Source organism: Schistocerca gregaria, chromosome 7 (genome assembly GCF_023897955.1).
Source record: "Schistocerca gregaria isolate iqSchGreg1 chromosome 7, iqSchGreg1.2, whole genome shotgun sequence".
NCBI lineage: Eukaryota > Metazoa > Arthropoda > Insecta > Orthoptera > Acrididae > Schistocerca > Schistocerca gregaria.
Genome location: NC_064926.1, coordinates 413,480,172 through 413,501,076, shown reverse-complemented (window position 1 = coordinate 413,501,076; position 20,905 = coordinate 413,480,172). Strand labels below are relative to the sequence as shown.

Here is a 20,905-nt window from a genome sequence, read left to right as displayed (position 1 = left end):
ATACTCTCGGAAAATACTTTAGAACATTTACATCATCTTCAGAAACGCTTTTATTCCCATTCAATTGAAAGTCTCCATTTTATATCCTCGCCACTTTGCCATCACGAGTTATTTTTCTGCTCAAATGGGAAAGCTCTTTTACTGCCAGTAATTCCTTCAATATCAGCTGATTTAATTCGACTACATTCCATTAGCCTAGTTTTGCTATTGTTGATGTTCATCTTCTATCCTCCTCTACAGACGCTGTTCATTCCGTTTAACGGGAAACCTCGTAAGCTTTTATTTCTTCTCCCTGACCTCAAATCCAACTCGAAGTTTTCTTTGACTTTATTTACTGTTTGCTCAGTGTACCAGCACTTCTCTCTCATGCACCTCCACTCTTAAAACTGCCATCAATATTCTGTACAAGTTGTTAATAGCCTGTTGCTTCCTGTATTTTACCTCTGCCAGCTTCAGAATCCCGAAGAGCTTTTTCCAGTCAACATTGTCAGAAACTTCCTCTAAGTCTTGTTCTACAGACGTTGGTATGCCTTTCCTCGACTTCAGTTCTTGTTTTTATAAAGCCGATATTATGAATGTGTGTGAGAATGGGATACTATATGACACTATAAAGATAAGAGAAAATATCTGTAAAAGATGCTCTTGATCTGTCATTAACAGGAATGAACGGAAGTGGAATTCGTTCGGCTCAGGGAGGTTCGTCCAATTAAGCGTAATATGACCATGAGTTGAAACTTTTATCTTTAGGTCTCATAGCCTATCCAAGATCTAATCATATAGCGTAGCCAACGTGCCAACATGCTAGACACGGAGGTTAGTCAGACTCGAATCGAATCCGCGAGTTCCATTGACGGCTGTTGATGTGGTAGGACAGACATGCTAAGTAGGGTTCCACACTCGTTTGGTAAAGGCTGGTGGGTTCCCCTCTTCAGAAACGACTTGGTAAAAGCAGTCAAAATTGATATCAAATATGGAATAGGTTCTGTTGCACAAAAACATAGAGCACACGATCACGGGGTAACAGGAGTGGCAACTAGTAACATATAAAACTGGAATCACGAAAAACAGTAGACCCTGTACAGTGAGGTACGAGCTAGGAAACAAATATCCGGACTTTTAAGTACGACAAAAAGTCGATTATGTAGTTTACGACTATATTGTTGCTCATGAAAATCGTACCAATGCTGATAAGTCATTAATAACAGTCATAATACGTTAGTGGACTTCTTTGCTGCATTATTGCAGCACATGATAATGGAAAAATTTTTTATACTATCATGAGGTACTCCACACTAAGTCCTAATACAAAAATACCTAACATACCACAACATAGGGTGTACAAATTATATATACCAAAATACAAAGCAGATGCAAAAAGAAAAAAATTGACGCCAACTATGTTATACATGAAAACCCTCAACGATAAGATATTAGTGTCAAGAGGTCAACATCAACGTCACCACACAAGAAAAGGAATTGATGAAGCCAAAATCAACACTACACACACCGAGTAGCGTTCAAACTATTAGAAATATTTTACGTTTTGTCATTACAAATACTCCATAACTGTTAACAAAGAGGCCACTCAAACGTAAATACAAACGGTCAGCTGTATGAACAAATACATAAGAAAAGTTCCTGAGTGGTCGTTAAAACGCTGTTATATAGGCCATAATCAAGTGCAAAGAAACCTACGTTCAAAGGATAAAAGATGACTGTTATGTATAGATAGTAATACAAAATAATAAAAAGGATAAAACAACGTGAGTTCTTTAAGATAGAAATGAACAGGCCTATATATTGCTTTGGTCCTTGTATAACAATGCGCTTGAGCCTACCAAATGCCACAGTGCATACATTCAGATTCATTTAAAGTAAAGGACACTACAGCAGACTGATGCTTTTAAGAACCAAATGAAATAATAATCACATTAAACACAATTAAAACGCAAATTAAAAAAAATTAATAGCGTGGAGATTTTATTACGGTTCCTATAATATCACAAGAATTATTACAACTGATATAGAAAATATAAATCTAAATTATTTACTGAGAAATATGATACAAGTAAGGGAGAGATGAAAGACCGACTGGAGAATTAGCAAACCATTAAAAATATAAAAACAAATGTCTACTACCTGCCGATTACCCAACGATGATAGACCCCTGAATGTATCAGCAGTCCACATAAATGCCCAACCCCTCAAGAATGTTGAGGAACTCAAGAATGTTGAGTTCCCTATTCATAGTTTCAACAGATGGCGATTCTCTCTCAAATGGCACCAATGACGAGTGAAAGAGTAAGATTAATGTTTATCGATGAATTGTCCATTATCTTTATCCTCTTCCAGGGTAATAGACATGACATCGAGGAACTTGCAAGGTCTTTTAAAATAAAGCAAGAAAACATACAGTTGACGGAGATGTTTGAAGTTGGTGATTCTCTAACTTTTCTTCATTTAAGGATCTGTAAAGTGGGCTCTCGGATGGTCGCTATCAAGGCAATGAAATCTTCATAACGTAGCTTTGTTTACTTTTTGTTATCAATGTTGCATAGAGTAGTGAAACTATGTTTGTATAATAAAGCTGTTAATAACCAAGGCAATGAAATATTGGTATCTGTAGCTTTCATTAATTTTCATTATCAGTGTTTCATAGACCAGAGAAATTACGTTTGGATAATAAAGCTGTTAACAACTATCATACTACTGATATTGGGAAAGGTCATACGATAGATGGGTAGGAAAAGTCTTAGTAAAGTGCAAAGTCAGTCATCTTTTTCAAAGGGCAAAATTATCTCTACGTCTTATTTCAACCATTGTTACAGTAGGATTGAGCACGCCTTTAGGAAAGCGAAACTTCAGTTGGTATTCACACAAGACAGAAACTACGACATGTTTTGTAGCGTATTCTCGACTATAAAAGTGGTAAGTTAAAATCTCAGTTGCTTGTAGAATAAAGTGTGGTTCTTGCGATGCCACCTATGTGGACCAGACGGAGAGACATTTTTAACGGGATTTTGGATTGTAATCGTATCATTTTGTTGCTGTGTCCTGTTACTTCAGTTGATTTTTAATCTGTGCACTATGTCAGTTTATAGGCTCAAGCTCAACCCCGTGCATATGCGAAAGCAACGTTTCGCAATGTTCGTTTACGCTTTAGGGAACTCTTGTTGTTTTCTCTTCTTCATTACTTCGTGTTACTATTTACGTAAAACACGTTCACATTTTACGCTTAGGTTTTTCCGCCACATGGCGATGGCCTACATATTAGCACCTCAACCATTATTCAGGTACTTTTCTTATTTATATGTCCCATGCTACTGGCAATTTGTATGCGTCTTTCATTGGCTTCTATGTAAATAGTTATGGCGCATTTGTAATTATTAAATATAATATACTTCTTTCGTGGGAATAATGCAGTGCTATTAATTTACACGCCCCTTGGCGTGAGCGTTATGTTAATTTAGGCTGCATCACCTCCTTCACTTGTGTATTGACTTTGATGTTGATCACTTGCCACTAACATTCTAGGTTTTTATTTGTGACGTTGTTTGCATGTAAATGTTTTTCGTCAGCTTTGTATTTTGGTATACATAATTTGTACATCCTGTGTTCTGATGTGTTACATGTTTCGTATTACGACGTGGTATGGATTACGGCTCTGCTCATGAACGTATAACAAATTTTTTGAGAATCATCTGATGATGTGCGATGCGCAAAAGGCTTAACACAACGCAAAAGTGTACACAGTCAATGCGAATGATTTTTTAACCTCAAATTTGGTGTGCTGACTAGTTCTGCAGTATGTAGGATATTCCATCATATTTCGAGCTATCATCCGGGAAGGTGTGAATTCTTGGTCCAATATTTCGGTTGACGACATTTTACTCATTCCCAGCGTGAGTCGCTGGCAGAAATTTTAAACCATTTTACACATTACTGTGGAGTACACGCTCATAAGTTAGAGTAGTAACAAGAGCTTCGGTCACAGATACAACTTTACAAGTCTGAGAGTAAAAAAAAGAAAGCTCAATGTCGCTTAATCTACAGTCCTTTCAAAGTATTTGGTTGAATGTTGTGGATGCTATGTGTTGTAATGTCAAGCAGCCAAGTCTTAGAATAATGCTTCCTTTGCGAACATGGTCTTGAAATGAGGACTTTCCACGAGTTATGTAGCTGGAAACCCTTGTCTCGGTGAAGCAGCTTGTCTGTTAATTGTATTTCTACAAAGCCCTTGACCACTGAATCCCAGTAGGATGTGGCTGTGACTAATATCTTCATTTTTTCGTGTTCCATGTAATGGTCAATAGCTGAACAATATAAATCCACTGTCTTTATGATTAGACCTTCTGGCAACGGTACATTCCTCACTGATGCTGCAGTCTTTGCATGGTCCATCACTTAAGATACTGATGTGCAGCTCATTTCAAGTCTTGAAGGTTTTTCATCCTATGTTGGCTGATATTAGTGTAACTGGAACCATACCACAAAGGAATACTATATTAGAACCTGCCGTGAAGAGTAACCTGGGGTTTATTTCCTCATCATATTTTGTATAACATTTACGTGGACCCGCTTCATCTACGATAGTTAGTCAACATTTAATCATAACGATTTAATTCGAAATTTCCCAGACTGTTCGACTGTCACGTATGCAAATGGACTAGCCTTAGGTTGGTTCATATTTTAACGTGGAATATTAAATTATCCACGAAGTTTACAGTGACAGAAAAGTCGGTTAAGAATTGAAAAATTAATACTTTAAGGAGTAATGTAGGTAGTGAGGTAAAAATTGGGAGAATACTAAATGACACGGTGTTTTATTGAAACCAAAAGGCAACCAAAGGGCTCAAAGTGAGCAGCAGATGCCGATTTAATTGGTACAATAGCAATAATTAGACGAACAGTTGATTCTGAGCAAAAACGATGTTCTATTTGGTAAATGCTCAACTTGTCGGCCGTCTTTCATGTTTGGTGTCTGTAGTCGACGGTCGATACTGTGAACAGCACTGTAAGACATATCTGCAGATGTGGTGAGAAATTACCGACTGATGTTTTCTTTTAGCATCCCTAATGAGGTCGGACGATCGCAATAGAGGCGAATTCAGGTGACTCCACTACCAATAGCCACTTGGTAGTGGTCTGTGGACCTGGGAGGCCAAGTATGGCGGACGTGGCGGCTCAGTGAGTGATCCTCAGCAAATGGTGTGCAACAGAGATTTTACACATATGGGATGGATGCCATGCTGCATAAACGTCGTAGCTTCTAGCAGGTGTTTATCAGCTTGGCTGGGGATGATGCGATTCTGCAACGAATAGGCGTACCTCACACCCGTCACACTGACAGTTTGAAATGCATCACCCTTCTTTTCCTAGAAGAAAAATTGTCCTATTATGACTGACATGGTAAATCCACACCACAGTGTGACGTTCCCGTCATTCATTACATGACATTTTTACCATTTTCGGTAGCCAAAACTCTGCGATTTTAAGCGCTGACAGAATCTCGGAGTGTAGAAATGGACTTTGTCGCTCCATAACAAGCTAGATAAGCAGTCGCCATCTTTTCGAAGTATCGACACTCCAAATGCGATCCACGGTACAAAACATGTGACTAACAGTTCATTACGTCGCAGGATATTGTATGGATAACACTGCGGAGTAAGACTTACTTCTATTCAAACAATAGTGCGGGGCATGCCCAGTGTTGACTTAACCATGCGAAGACGAACCCGCTAAGATCTCCATTTCTTCCCTGACTGTTCGGCCAGTAGAAGCTATTGCGTCTGATCACTCGCTAAGAGGACAATCGCGTAAAATACCCGTGCATCGAATGTCGTGATCATTCTTCATAGCGATACTTATCACAGGACCCTTACCTGTTCTTATAGATTGTCAGCTCCGATATAAAAGCTTAATTTTCATTGGCTATCTGGTAAACCCAACGTGCTGAAATTCATAGCGCATGCGACTCCCTCCCTCACTACTGCTGAATTTATACACGATTCTCATGCGGTGTCACTGACTTGTTGGTGTCTAGCGCCATCTGTTGGCCGGTTTCTCACCAGTTTGTGGTTTCAATAAAACCAAATGTCATTTCAGGCATATATCTCAAGATTCACCTCTCTGCCTATTCCGTGAATTAGCGCATTTTCAAATGTCAACGGATCTTTGGGTCACCCTGTACGTTGGTAGAAAGATGATAAGTTACGCCATAAATCATCACAATAAACATCTGAAGTAAAAGCCCATAGACCTTCCCACAGTACCAACCGAAAAAAGTCGTCATACAGTATTTGTCCTTACAGATAAGAAATTGCCGTTGATTATGAGTTTTGTTGCCGCCTATATTAGATTGTTTGGGTGTCATGAGAAGTGATATTACAGTGAATGAAAAATAAAGGAATACCAAGTGCATTAGTGTATTAGAAAAATACCACAACTTGTTTACATCGCCAATAATAAATGTATTGTGAACAATCTGGCAGGGAATGAAGTGTAATCTTACGTACCTGAAGGCAAGGAATCGACACCAATCACCTGCAAAGAATAAACAAGAAATAATGGTATTACTGTCCGTAACATGGAACAATAAGCACTTATTTGTTTCTAATTAATGGCTTGTGCCTGAACTAATCGTAATTATTTAAAAATTACTTAACTCTACAGCTTCTGCACTCACTCTAAATAATACCATTAATGTCTTTGTAATGCATACAGGTTTATTCTTAAGCCACGAAATGTTGTTCATTTTCATATATCAACTTCAGACATATAAAAGCATAGGGCTAATTTGTTGCTGCACATATCCAGATACTGCACAAGAAACCGAAATTGCAATAACCAAAGCTGCGAAGGTAAACGTTTTTGAGTGAAAGAACATTTTATTCCACGCAAAACTTCAAGATACGAACATCGCTATCACACAGGAAGAGGAAGAAGGGAAAATGTCTTAATAATTGTCAATCAAATTTAAATTGCAATACGCGTTAAGTAAATCTGTAATTCTGATTACAGTAAATAATTTAGAAGCTAGGTGTTTGGTTTTATATCAATAAACATCATTTTTTACGAGAACCGATGAAGTGAAATGTGATACAAATTTGATTGAGACTCAGTAACTGTTACAACGCAGAAAGGGGGCAACGAACTGCTGCGAAGCGATTTTTCAGTGCCCGTTTTCTTTTCTTCGTGAGAAAAATCCTCGTAAGACTGCAGATGATTAATGATATGGGAGAACAAACACGCAATTCCGTCCCGTGTTGTGATTTAGTGGGTTGTACGATGAAGATAACATCTCAGTTCTCATTGCTGTCTATAATGATTTAACAGTACTAGCCACTGATAAATATAGGCCATGGTAAATACTTACGTTTAAATTTCTTTCGTGAGCTTGTCTGTGATAGAACGAGTCGATACATATGGAGGTCCCACTCTATTCATTCTTTTTGACGGTCGAATAATACACATATGCTATGTTTTAAATGCTACCTTTCTTCTTTCTCAAAAACGTGTTTGCCGCGCTAGTGTGCTTTCGGTACTCTGCTGCATGTCACCATACTGGTTTCAGGCCTGAAATCATGGAGTAAATGTTCCAAACATTCCTTATCTGTAGATACATCGTCTTTGTGCCGAACGGTGCTTCTCTCAGGAGTCCCATAAGCTAAAACTATCCACCCAGAGCGAGTAATTCTAATCCATACTACTTATTGACACCTGTGACTTCAAAGAAATCGCTGGAACATTATTGTCAATTCAGCAGTGTAGGAGCTCCACATGAAGTTCGATCGAAGTGTATCATACTTATCCATCTCAAATATATATAAGAAGTTATTACTTTGAAACAAGAGAATGGCATAATATTAAAAGTAGGGTCTCTGTATTAATGGCAGTTGTAACAAAATCTCTGTTATCGGTACTGAGGAACAGCCATTTGCCTGGTGTAGTACGTAGAACGCTCTTCATAAATTATGTATTTTTTAATCTGCGTCATTATATTTTGCATTGATGACCAATATACTCTGCGCGGGGTTAGTCGAGCGGTCTTAGGTGCTGCAGTCATGGCCTGTGCGGCTGATCCCGGCGGAGGTTCGAGTCCTCCCTCGAGCGTGGGTGTGTGCGTTTGTCCTTAGGCTAATTTAGGTTATGTCCCATAAGATTTCACAAACATTTGACCATTTTTTGTACCAATATACTCTCAAATTTTTGGATACAAACAAGTTTTGTACAGGAAGGGATACACTATTTTTGTATTCCCTTGACAAACGTGAGATTTACCAGTTAGAATATTTTCAACTGTTTGTTCAGTTGTACACTCACACAAAATTTCGGATAAAACGAAAAGGCGGATTCTAGTTTAAGAAGCCCTGAGAAGTACACACGTCAGTGTATTTGCATTAATGCATTTCATGAATAACAAGTGGCTTTTTCTCTTTTATGTGAGAGCTTAAAGTGGTATATTTCCCCGAAGCATGTGCAGTTGTGGTAGTGAGTACTGTGAAAAAGGATGATTCACAGAATGATCTCAGAAGTTCATGTTTTCCATGTCGTGAGTTCGAATTATATCTGACAATATGGTGCGTAAATCAAATCTGAGTTAGATGAGTTGACGTGACTGATGTGATAGCCAGGGTAGAGGTGGGATGGTAGGAAAGCTTTAAAAATATGTCGTGTCCCGGGGAATAGACTCTTAGAAAAAATTTTGCTTCTGAGCAGTGAACCACAGAACTGAAAAATCTAGCTGTCATGTATGAAATGAACTTTGTTTAACCATATGAGGTAATTTTATATTTCTAGAATATTCTGACGGTCTTTTAAGACCACAGAAATACTAAAAGTGGATTGCTTAGTGTTAATGATGATGATGAATTTTGCTTCGTGAGACGCTCAGCAGAACGATTACCAGCACCCGTACAAATTTCCAGTCTTTTCACAGTCCAGTCAAGCGACTTTTCCCAAAATGATGATTAAAGGATGAGGACCTCACAAATATCCAGTCTCAGTGCATAGAAAATACACGACCCCACAGTATTAATGTTCTGCAATGATATTTATATCTACATGACAACACAACAATTCACACTTGAGTGTTTGGCACACAGTTTATCGAACCACCGTCAAACTATTCCTCCACCGTTATCGAACGATGGGCTGGAATAACCGAAACATAAATTTTGCGGAGCCAGCTCTGATTTCTCTTATTTTATTATGAGAATCATTCTCCCCTATGCAGGATCCTGAAGAAATTAGTTCCGCCGCCGGGGGGAAAGCTGACGATGGAAATTTCGTGCGGAGATCTGGCCCCTTTGTTTGAATGATCGTCACCCCAAATTACGTATCATGTCCGTGACACATTCTGCCCTATACCATGATAATACAAAACGCATTGCCTTTCTTTGGACTTTTTCTTTATCCTGCATCAATCCCATCTAGTATATATCTCAAAACCTAGCAGCAGTAGTCTAGGACACTCAAGCATAGTGTGGACAGTATCTTTTGCTGATCTGTGGTTCTTGTAAGTGGTCTACGAATAAAATGGTGTCTTAAGTTCGCTTTCCACAAAACATTTTCAATGCGATGCTTCAATGAAAGTAGTTCGCAATCAGGATAATTATTTTGTAGAGTTTACAGCCATTACCTTGTGTGACTTACCATACAACCATCATTTAGCCGTTTTCTGATAACAGTCATGTGTATCACTACGCATATTATATTACTTAGTCCATGGCCACCTTTTACTCCATACAGACACCTTGTCTGACTCATACGACATTCCAGTGCCTGTGTTATTCTGATTACTGTGCAAAATTCCTTTGGACATGCACATTGTAGACGCATGATTAACGAAATATGGAGATTGGATGGCCGGAAGTCGTGCACGGATAGCCAAATGGAGCCGAGACGGTAGCTCAGCGTGTTCGTTCAGAGGGTTAGCTGCCATCTGTAATAAAAAACTGAGTGAACGGGTAAACGATGAATCCAAACAGGCGTCATGGGACGTCCGCCCGAAGAAATGCAGCGAACTATAATGAACAAAATGAGATCAGGAAAAGAAAATGGTAAGGGGACTGCTTGATACAAACGAAAAACTGGGTCTGAGTCCCGGTCTGGCAAAAATTATCATTGTCATCATTCGATTCAACACCTGATGGTAGTCCTTATTCGCGATTGGAAATTCATTTGATGTTGTTCAAATAATTCTGCAATTAGTTTTGAACTTCTAATGAATTCGAGTGACGTAAAACTTTAGCATCATCTACAACGAACCTAAGAGGTTGAGATGTTTTCCTATACCGTTTATATAGATTAGGAACCGCAAAGGGGCTTTAACAGATCATTTGGGAGCACCGTCGACGACTTTGCGTCAGTCACTGGGATATATGACCCATCTCACCAAACTTATGAATTCAATCGCACAAAAGAACCGATACTGCCTAGATATGCAATCTCATTAGTAACAGCTTGTGATGAACTTCGTCAAAAGCCTTCTCGAAATCTAGAAACACCGAATCAACTTCAGATCCCCTGTCGATAACACTCATCACCACATGTGAAAGGAAAGCTAGTAGTTTATCACAAGATTGACATTTTCTGAATCAGTGCTACGTGCCAATAAATTGTTATCTAGGAGATAATTCAGAATGTTCGAACACAGTGAAAGTCCAAATTCCTACTGGAAATCGAAGTCAATGGTGTGGGTATGTATTCAGCGGTTTTTTTCTTGTGTACTGATGTAACACCTCGTAACATTCCTCGAGAGAAGGATTGTACCTGGTTCCTAGGATATGGTATTATTATACACAATTCAAAAAAGGTTTCCACCACCTCAAGCCCTGAAGATAGACGTTGACTGTGGCTAATGTATTACAGACACACACCCTTTCACTTTTCAGAGATGTCACTCAACCTGCCCAAAAAAGTAAACAAGTGTGCATGAGCAGGAGGGGGTCCGACATGCGATCATTTAAGTCATGCCACCAGGAAGGAGGTACACGGCTCGTGTTGTTTGTAGTTCAGCCATGCCTAGACAGTCAATACCGTTGTTAGATCACGTCCGCATTGCAACTTTGCGCCAGGAAGGGATCTCAAAAAGGGAAATGTCCAGGCGTCTCGGAGTGAACCAAATCGATGTTGTTCTGACAAGGAGGAGATGTAGAGAGACAGGAACTGTCGATGACATACTTCGCACAGGCCGCCCAACTGCTACTACTGGAGTGGATGACCGCTACTTACGGATGATGATTTGGAGGAACCCTAACAGCAACGCGACCATGTTGAATAATGGCCAGCCGGAGTGGCCATGCCGTTCTAGGCGCTACTGTCTGGAACAGAGCGACCGCTACAGTCACAGGTTCGAATCCTGCCTCGGGTATGGATGTGTGTGATGTCCTTAGACTAGTTAGGTTTAATTAGTTGTAAGTGCTAGGCGACTGATGACCTCAGAAGTTAAGTCGCATAGTGCTCAGAACCATTTGAACCATTTGAATAATGCTTTTCGTGCAGCCACAGGACGTCGTGTTATGATTCAAACTGTGCATAATAGGCTGATTGATAACCAACTTCACTTCCGACGTCCATGGCGAGGTCAATCTTTGCAACGACGACACCATGCAGCTTGTTACAGATGGGCCCAAAAACATACCAAACAGACTGCTCAGGATTCGCATCACGTTCTCATCACCGATGTGTGTCACATATGCCTTCAATCAGACACCCGCCTGAAACACGTTTGGAGCCAACCCGGTCAGACTGAAACCCTCAGACACAGTATCCAGCGAGTGCAGCAAGGTGGAGGTTCCCCGCTGTTTTGGGGTGGCATTATGTGGGGCCGACGACGCAACAGCGGCTGTACGATAAGTGAATGCCATTCTCCGACCGATAGTGCTACCATATCGGCAACTTATTGGCGAGGCATTCATCTTCATGGACGACAATTCACGGCCCCTTCGTGCACATCTTCTGAATGATTTCATTCAGGATAACGACATCACTCGACTAGAGTGGCCAGCATGTTCCCCAGACTTGAACCCCTCTGAACATGCAGACCAGCGACTCTGAGGGATCTTCGCCGAATTCTCGTTGACGAGTGGGGCAATCTGGATCAACAGTGCCACGATGAATACAGGCATGCTTCAACGCAAGACGACGTGCTACTGTGTATTAGGGGTAGCGGTATGTACAGAAATCTAGACCACCACCTCTGAAGGTCTCGCTGTGTGGTGGAACAACATGCATTGTGTGGTTTTCATGAGGCAAAAAAAAAATATTATAATAATAATAAAGGGGGAGGCCGGAATGATGCTAATGTTGATCTCTATTCCAGTCTCTTTACAGGACCCGAAACCCTCGCAACAGAGGTGATGCAAAACTTTTTTGATGTGTGTGTTAGCACACACTGAAAGGAACCTAGTTGGTGTATTATCTGGACCGTTAAGACTCGCCCTTATTCAATCATTTGAGTTGAGCCGTTACAACAAGAGTATATACGTTTATGCTGCTGTCATTGGAAGGTGTTCCTGATTCGAATTCTGGTATATTTACTTCGTCTTCCATCTTCTAGATATTTCGGAAAATCATGTTCAGTAAATTCGCTTTAGTGTCGCTGTAATCGGTAACATTAACGTTGCTATCACGCAGTTAAGGCATTGATTCGGTCTTGCTGCCGGTGTGCTTTACATACGACCGAAGTCTCTTTGGAATTTCTGCCAGATTTCGAGAAAGAGTACGTTTATAGAAACTATTATATCGCAGTGAAGTTCTCACTAAATTTAGAAGATAAGTAAAACATAAAAACCTCGAAGATATTGCGTCTTTTAAAATGAGGCATGCTTTTTTCGTTGCTTCTCTCTCGGTGTTCTGTTTTGTGTACCATGGGGAGCTGCTTCGTCTCTTGCTAATTTATATTCGGTTGTTACTTGACTTTCGTCTTTATGAGCTATCATCAGGCAAACTAAGTCCAAACAGCCAGTCCGCCTAATGTCAGCGAGTGCTTCTAGCTGCTAAAAGACTTAAGCTAGGTGACGTATATAGATTATGCATCGCGGACAATGTAAAATGTGTACAAGGTAAGAAATGGAATAAAACGGTAGTATGGCATCGATGTTCGGCAGTCCCCACCTGGGTTAAGTTCGGGCACCGAGATGCAAGTTCTTTCCGCGGCTTGGGTGTCGACGATGAAATGACTGTGAGGATGGCACAACAAGCAATTCATAAACGGAGAATGTGTCCGATCTGGGCTCCCTACTCAACAGACGCCCAGGGCTAGGGGGACGTCCTCACTTGATTTCATATTGGTTTGTAATGTAATGGCTAAATATGTATTCGACGTTACTGAGACGAGCAGAGCATCAGTACTACCGTATTCCAAGATTGCTGGATATCTTTTTTCCTGCTCTTCTGCGTTAACTTACGGTTTCCTACATTTAGGGCCAAGCTGACGTTGAGGACATCAAATGTAAATTCGGTCTATATCATCGGTATCTTGCTACAGTCACTCAGCCACGTCGCTTCCCGATACACTAAGGCGTCATTAGCAAACAGCCGCAGACTGCTGCTCACACTGTCCTTCAGATTATGTTTCTATCTAGAGAATAAGACAGATCCTATTGCTCCTGGCGATACCGTCGCGTGTGATGAACACTCACCGCCGAGGCAACCGTATCGGGTTCTATTAAGAAATCTTCGAGCTACTCACTTATCTGGGAACATATTCCGTAAGCTTGGATCTTCGTTAACAGCCAGCAGTGGGGTACCATGTCAAGCACTTTCTGAAATATAAAATAAAGAATCTGTCCCTTGCCCTTCAGCCAATGTTTGCAGATTACCTTGTTCGAAAAGGGCAAGCTCAGATCAACACGAACGATGCTTTCTAAATCTACTAGCGAGGTGGCGCTCTTGTCAGCACACAAGACTCGCATTCGAGAGGACTATGGTTGAAACCTTCCTTCAAGCTATGTAGAAAGAAGTATTCCATGATTTTCCTAATTTACTTATTCAAATGCTAGGATGGTTCTTCTGCAAAGGGTACTAGCGGTTTCCTTTCCCCTCCAGCACTAAACTGCACGAAATTTTCTTTCACATTCTACACGTCCTTTTCTGTTTACAGAGAACCACTGTCCATAAGTTGTTGATATCAACGTACACTGGTCTGTTTACACGGCAGTTGCTTCCATAATTCCTTCTAAGTGCACATTGCACTGTTATAACAGATAAACTTCTCGCATATACCAACATAATTTTTTTTTACTGTCGTTTTGTCTAGGCACTGCAATCGTAACGCTCACTGATGGGCAAAATGTAAACTCTATTGGTTTACTATTCTATTCATAAATCAGTTTTACACACATTAGAAAATGTCTTTCATCACCTCGGTTCCGGGAGTTCCGGAACCTGTATTCCGGAATCTGTACACAAAACTGGAATACAGATCCACATAAACATCATTTCTATCTTTTTTATTGCTCTTGAAAGCCACAAACTGCCACAGGGAGACTTTCAGAGGTGGTGGTCTAGATTGTTGTACGCACCGGTACCTCTAATACATAGTAGCACGTCCTTTTGCATTGTTGCATGCCCGTTGCATATTTTCCACAAGTTCATCAAGGCATGGTTGGTCCAGATTGTCCAACTCCTCAACGGCGATTCAGCGTAGAACCCTCAGAGTTGTTGGTGGGTCACGTCGTCCATAAACATCCCTTTCAATCTATCCCAAGCGTATTCGATAGGGTTCATGCCTGGAGAACATGCTGGCCACTCTAGTCGAACTATGCAGTTATCCTGAAGGAAGTCATTCACAAGACATGCACGATCGAGGCGCGAATTGTCGTCCATGAAGACAAATGCCTCGCCAGTATGCTGCCTACATGGTTGCACTATTGGTCAGAGGATGGCATTCACGTATCTTACAGCCACTACGGCGCCTTCCTGACCAGCAGTGGCGTACGTCGCCATCACATAATTCCACCCCAAAACACCAGGGAACCTCCACTTCCCTGCACTTGTTGGACAGTGTGTCTAAGGAGTTCAGACTGATCGGGTTGCCTCCAAACACGTTTCCGACGATTATCTGGTTGAAGGCACATGCGACGCTCATCGGTGAAGAGAACGTGATGCCAATCCTGAGCGGCCCATTCGGCATGTTGTTGGGCCCATCTGTACCGCGCTGCATGATGTCGTGATTGCAAAGATGGGCCTCGCCATGGACGTCGGGCGTGAAGTTGCGTATCGATCAGCCTATTGCGCACAGTTTGAGTGGTAACACGACGTCCTGTGGCTGCACGAAAAGCATTATTCAACATTGTGGCGTTTCTGTCAGGTTTCCTCCGAGCCATAAGCCATAGGTAGCGGTCATCCACTGGAGTACTAGCCCTTGGGCGGCCTAAGTGTGGCACGTCATCTACAGTTTCCGTCTCTCTGTATCTCCCTCACGTCCGAACAACATAGCTTGGTTCACACATAGACGCCTGGACACCTCCCTTGCTGAGAGCCCTTCCCGACACAAAGTAACAATGGGGAACCGCGATACTGACCGTCTATACATGGTTGAACTACAAAGAACACTATGCGTGTACCTCCTTCCTAGTGGAATGACTCGAACTCTAATAGGCACTACTCATGCATAATTTTTTACATGTTTGGGCTCGTTTCGTGGCATCTCTGCTGAGTCAAAGAGACTGTATCAGCGACACAATATCCACAGTCAGCGTCTATCTTCAAGGTTTCTGGGATCCTGGGTGATGCAAATCGTTCTTTGTTGTGTGTATTTGCTCATGTAACGGATTGTAAAATAAAGACCTTTGAAAATGTAGTAGCCGTGTATTTATAAACGATCCAGTTTCCTAATGCTGCGTGATTTTAATGTTATTGTACCGTCTGGACATAGTTTAGTTTAAATGAAGAAGTCACTAACACAACCTCTTGGATGGTTTCCTCCCATATTATTGCAGAACTTCTCAATACCTAATATTTATCTTAGCCCACTGACTCCCTTCTACTGTGAAACTAGGAACAACTTACGCTTTCTGACCTATATTTTGCTCGTACTATTTTCTTTGTCAAAGTATCTAGATGAAGAAGCATTATTAATGACACTGCTTACAACATGAAACATTGAAAAAAATCCTGTTAAAAATTAATGAGTTTTCCTTTGGTTTGACGTCATATACCTTGTGATAAATTGCTCTTATTTCTTCTGAAAACACATTATTCTCTTCATTTACTGTCTGAGCGACCTGTTTTCGATGTAATAAGTAAACTTCCTGAGAAAACAAAGTTCTCATTTATGTATATGCTTCTTCATATGTTCATGTTTGTTAAATTCACATTCTCTGCATTTCTGTTCATCATTTGCATTACCTGATTGTGACAGGTAATTCACAAAAGCTGACGCAGTAACCACTCAATATGTTTCTCAATATGTTTAAATCACAGCAGAAAAAGAAAAATACACCTTAACAAAAGTTTCAACTTCCAGTAACAGGAAAAAAATGAGAAACTCTCATGTTGCTTACTTGAATATATATATATATATATATATATATATATATATATATATATATATATATATATATATATATATATGGTGTAATTTCACGCTTTAGTAGAAACAGTGTTGATGTTTGTAATTTCCAAGTTTTATGATTCTTAACGATTGTGATTTGGAGTTAGCATATCACAGATTTACTCGCCCCAGTCACATTAATCTGACTATTGCCTACTTTCGACGTCAGTTCGCAATAACGACTCATAGAAAGCGGGTGGCAGCGCTAAGTTGGGAGGGTATACAATGCGAGTGGGGAAGACGGGAGAAACAGTGGAATCCTTCTAGTAACGTCGAAACGGGACGATTTATCTGACGACCGAAAGGTTGCGATCATTGTATTTCGGGGCAAAGGGGGAAGTATTAACGAAGCTGCTAAGTTAGTTAGCTGTTAGCGTACCGCCGTAGTTTAAGTACTCCGTGCATGCCATAATGGTGCTATTCAAAATCGGCGTCGAGGCAACTGCGGTTCACAATTGGGCACCGATGACAGGGGTGAACGAGGGCTGTGGTGGTGTGTACGGGCGAATAGACGTGCGGCTATGGAGTAACTGACGGCCTAGGTGAAACAAATGACTGCCAGTAGTGTCTCCTAAATGACTGTTCAGCGCAGTTGCTGCATACGTGCCTCTTCAGCCGGAGCCTGGCTCATTCACCCACGCTGAATGACATTCATCAGCGACAAAGGCTGGAATTGGCACGCCACTACCGCTACTGGACGTGAATGGCGACAGGTGGCCTTTTCAGATGAATGTCGTTTTTTGCCCAATGGGACAGGCGACTGTTGGCGTCTACAAGGAGAGACGTCTGAAAGTAAACACACTCTTTTGACAAGTGGTCGCATTAATTGGCAGGACAGTGTACTTCATCTTTTGAGACAAGTGTAAAAATATACAACGAAAAACTTGAGGGTCTTATTTATGAGAGCTTCGACACTGCAAGTGAAGCGGCTAGGTTTCTAAATTGTTCACGTGCCGCCATGGTTAAATATATCGTGAATGACAAAGTACCACTGTAAAAAATCTGCACCGAGGCAAGTGTAATGCACATCGGGCCGTAGGGTAAATATATGTGGACGGGAAACGAGATTTCCAAAATCTATTACACTAGTGAATAGCAAACAAATTAAATACTTTGCCCGGGGTAACGTGCGCATTATTTGTGAACAACACTGCTTCGCTCTGAGCACTATGGGACTTAACTGCTGAGGTCATCAGTCCCCTAGAACTTAGAACTACTTAAACCTAAGTACATTACACACACACATGCCCGAGGAAGGAATCGAACCTGCGACCGTAGTGCTCCCGCGGCTCCAGACTGTAGCGTCTAGAACCGCTCGGCGATCCCGGCCGGTGAACAATACTGCTTCCATGCGGTCTTAAAAGCTTTTGTAATCGCATGAAGCATAAACAAGGTCAACGATAGGAGACACCACTCTAACATCGACTCTGGTCATGATAAACGTCTCAGTCCACCAAGAGAGGCTCTTAAGGTGTGCCATAACAATCTGCAACAAGTAGCTGATGATTATGTGCCGTAGAGCTAACAAACTAAGGGAATGTTTACTGTTATTTTCACTCGGTCCTCCAGTTAACACTCTTAGACGTTTCCAATTAGACTAAGATGGGGTGCTGTACTGGGCCTGGCGTGCTGCCACACAGTGCCACAGTGTTCGACCAAATGTGCTGTTGTCTTGTGTGTAAGAGCACTCATCATGAAGATCTAGAAGAAAGGACTCTACTCGGTCACCGCGGAGTTAGAAAACTACAGTCTGATGTTCACCTTATCCTTAATTAGATATTGCATCTCAGGAGGAACTTTGCGTCATATATCAGCACTGCGGCGACTAGATCCGTAATGAAATACATAAAAGATATTCCCCGTTGAGAATATGGAGAACCCTTAGCTGAATAATTGATTGGTGACAGTGAAAATTTGTGCCGGACCGGGAATCGAACCCGGATTTCCCGTTTATCGCTAACGGCCACCTTACCATTTTTTTTATAAACCTCATTTTGTTGGTTTAATTAGCTCGAGCGGACTTCACAAGACACCCATTCAAGTTGGTCATTGATCCAGTAACTCAGATTTATTATCACAGAGGGCAGGTAGCCCTCTGACCGAACACGCTGAGCCACCGCGCCGGCACCAATTCGCTATCAGAGCAGGACTCAGGGGCAGACCGAAGCTTCCATATGTCGTCAACTACGTGCCTGCAAGTATGCATTTATCCTCCGGTACTATGCCTCCACCCCTACAAGCAGTTTTTTTTCTTCCTCGGAACGGTAGCATCCATCAACAGGACAACGCAACGAGTCACGTGTCTCGCAGCGTACATGTGTGGTTCGAAGACCACCAGAATTGGCCGTCAAACCTACGGGACTGAAGGCCAATCGAGAATATGTGGGACCACTTCGACGACGCTGTTCGCGCCATGGATCCTCGACCAACAAAACCAGGGCAACGGGTCACGGCACTGTAATGTTATTCAAAATCCGTCCTGATTGCAAATTTTTTATTCATATGACCGGTTTCGGATCATTCAGAACCATCTTCAGATCTGATATTTCAGTTACAGGAGTATCCCATCCAATTGCAGCAACTTTCACATGCTACGTCACATGTGATGTAGCATGTGAAAGTTGCTAACCGAAACTGGTCATATGAATAAAAAAATTGCAGTGAAGACGGATCTTAAGTTACATTATAAAATCACTGATTGCTGTTATCCCATAAGATATTATGCCTGTTTTTGCAAAATCACGACACTGTAGTAGGAATGGGTGCACATTCCTGTCGGTGCCTCCTAGAATCGTATTGGCTCACTTCCGCAGATCTCGCATTGGGAATGGTAACCAGACATTTTAGGGGTGGCTATATTAATGTGACTGGACAGTACAATAGAACTGAAAGAGCATAGCCGGGTTACACCATTCGGCAGATAGGTTCTGCAAATCGTTTCACAACGAGCTTATTCACGTGTCTCCGGCCGTCGTAATTTACTAACTGCTGCACCAGTACTTATTACTAGAGGCGTTACGTGGCTTTTAGATACCACCTGTTTCTTCCCGTGTTACCTTGGGAGCCGATGTGCCTCTCAGATTCTCTCACTGCATAAATGAATACGACAAACGTATACTTCACGTTCTCAACAATTGCCTTGTTATACTTGCTCTTAAAAAAATCATCCTTAGTACCACACTAATCAGTCCTACGAAAATTAACAGCACAACTATCTAATGAAATGTTTCCTTACCTGAATTCGACATTAAAAGCGTTAAGAAACTGTGTACCCCATAGGGCCATTGGACCAAATCTAGCTACTGGTTTCATTAAATGCCTGTAAGTCAACAGGTAAACAATTTGGGACCAATACGGTTATCACTTTGTTTTTATGATGCTATTCCTACTCTTTCCAGAGATTTGTTGCAGTATGTTGTGTAAACAACTCCGCTACATTTCATGCTACATTTAACAGTTTCAACAGAAAAATTGTTGAAAGAACCATGTTTGGTTCTAGAAATAATTACAGAACAAAGGCTCGTGCTTTCGACGCTAACGACGTGCTTTGCCGTCCGACCTACCTGTATGGTCGTAAGGACCAAGAGAGCAGTGAAGCCCAGCGTTTGGCTGCTGTGTTTGCGGCGCTGCATCTCTGCCACTATCAAACGAGAGGTCGGCTCTGTGTTTAAGAACGGCTATAAACTTACAAAAACTAATTAAAAGTTGATCGTAATTTTGAGAATGTTAACGATCCAGCGAATGCCACAATGGGTGACTCGCCTCTTAACGCGTACTTTACGCTCTCGAATATTTCCTTTCCCTTCTTTAACTCCTACTGGGTGCCACGCTAACGACTGACGTCATGCTGACCTCGGCGTTACCGAACCAGACGCCATTTGCCATCATGAGACGAAACCGAGCGCACTGAAATACCGCTGTATCGTCCCTCACGTTGTTTCAAACATTTTTGCTCTAATGCAGATTCTCATTCCTTTTAATGCATTAAAGTGACTTTATCTGACTGCCGAAATAGTATCCAAACACAATCAAATATTGTAACGTCTCTTCTACCCAAATTTAAGTATGGTATAGACATTTATATGCGGCGGTCGAAAAGTTCCCGTTCAACGAACTGATAGATCAGAAACGATGTTCCAGTCAAGCTAAATCGCCGTGAGTACTGGGGGAATCATCCCGACGCACGTGGTTGAAGATAAGACACAGTGTCTGCTGCATGAAGAAGTCCTTAACTTCCTGTTGCACGACCTCGCCCAACAGGGATCGTAAACCTTCAAAGCTTTTTTAAGGGACCGAGAGCATAATAATCGCATGGGGACAGAGCAGGAGTATGAAGCGCGTGCT

At 41.4% G+C, this 20,905-nt stretch overlaps 1 protein-coding gene across 2 annotated transcripts in view; it reads right to left on the bottom strand.

Moving 5' to 3' along the window:
- LOC126281574 (uncharacterized) overlaps positions 1-20,194 on the bottom strand; it is a 47,937-nt gene extending 27,743 nt beyond the window's left edge. For both annotated transcript variants that reach the window (XM_049980651.1, XM_049980650.1), the window contains exons 1-2: positions 20,125-20,194; positions 6,516-6,543 (exon numbers count right to left, since the gene is read on the bottom strand). In XM_049980651.1, the coding sequence (XP_049836608.1) occupies positions 6,516-6,543; positions 20,125-20,193 (97 nt within the window). In that variant the 5' untranslated portion in view covers position 20,194. The remainder of the gene's footprint in view (positions 1-6,515; positions 6,544-20,124) is intronic.
- Positions 20,195-20,905: the final 711 nt, after the last annotated feature.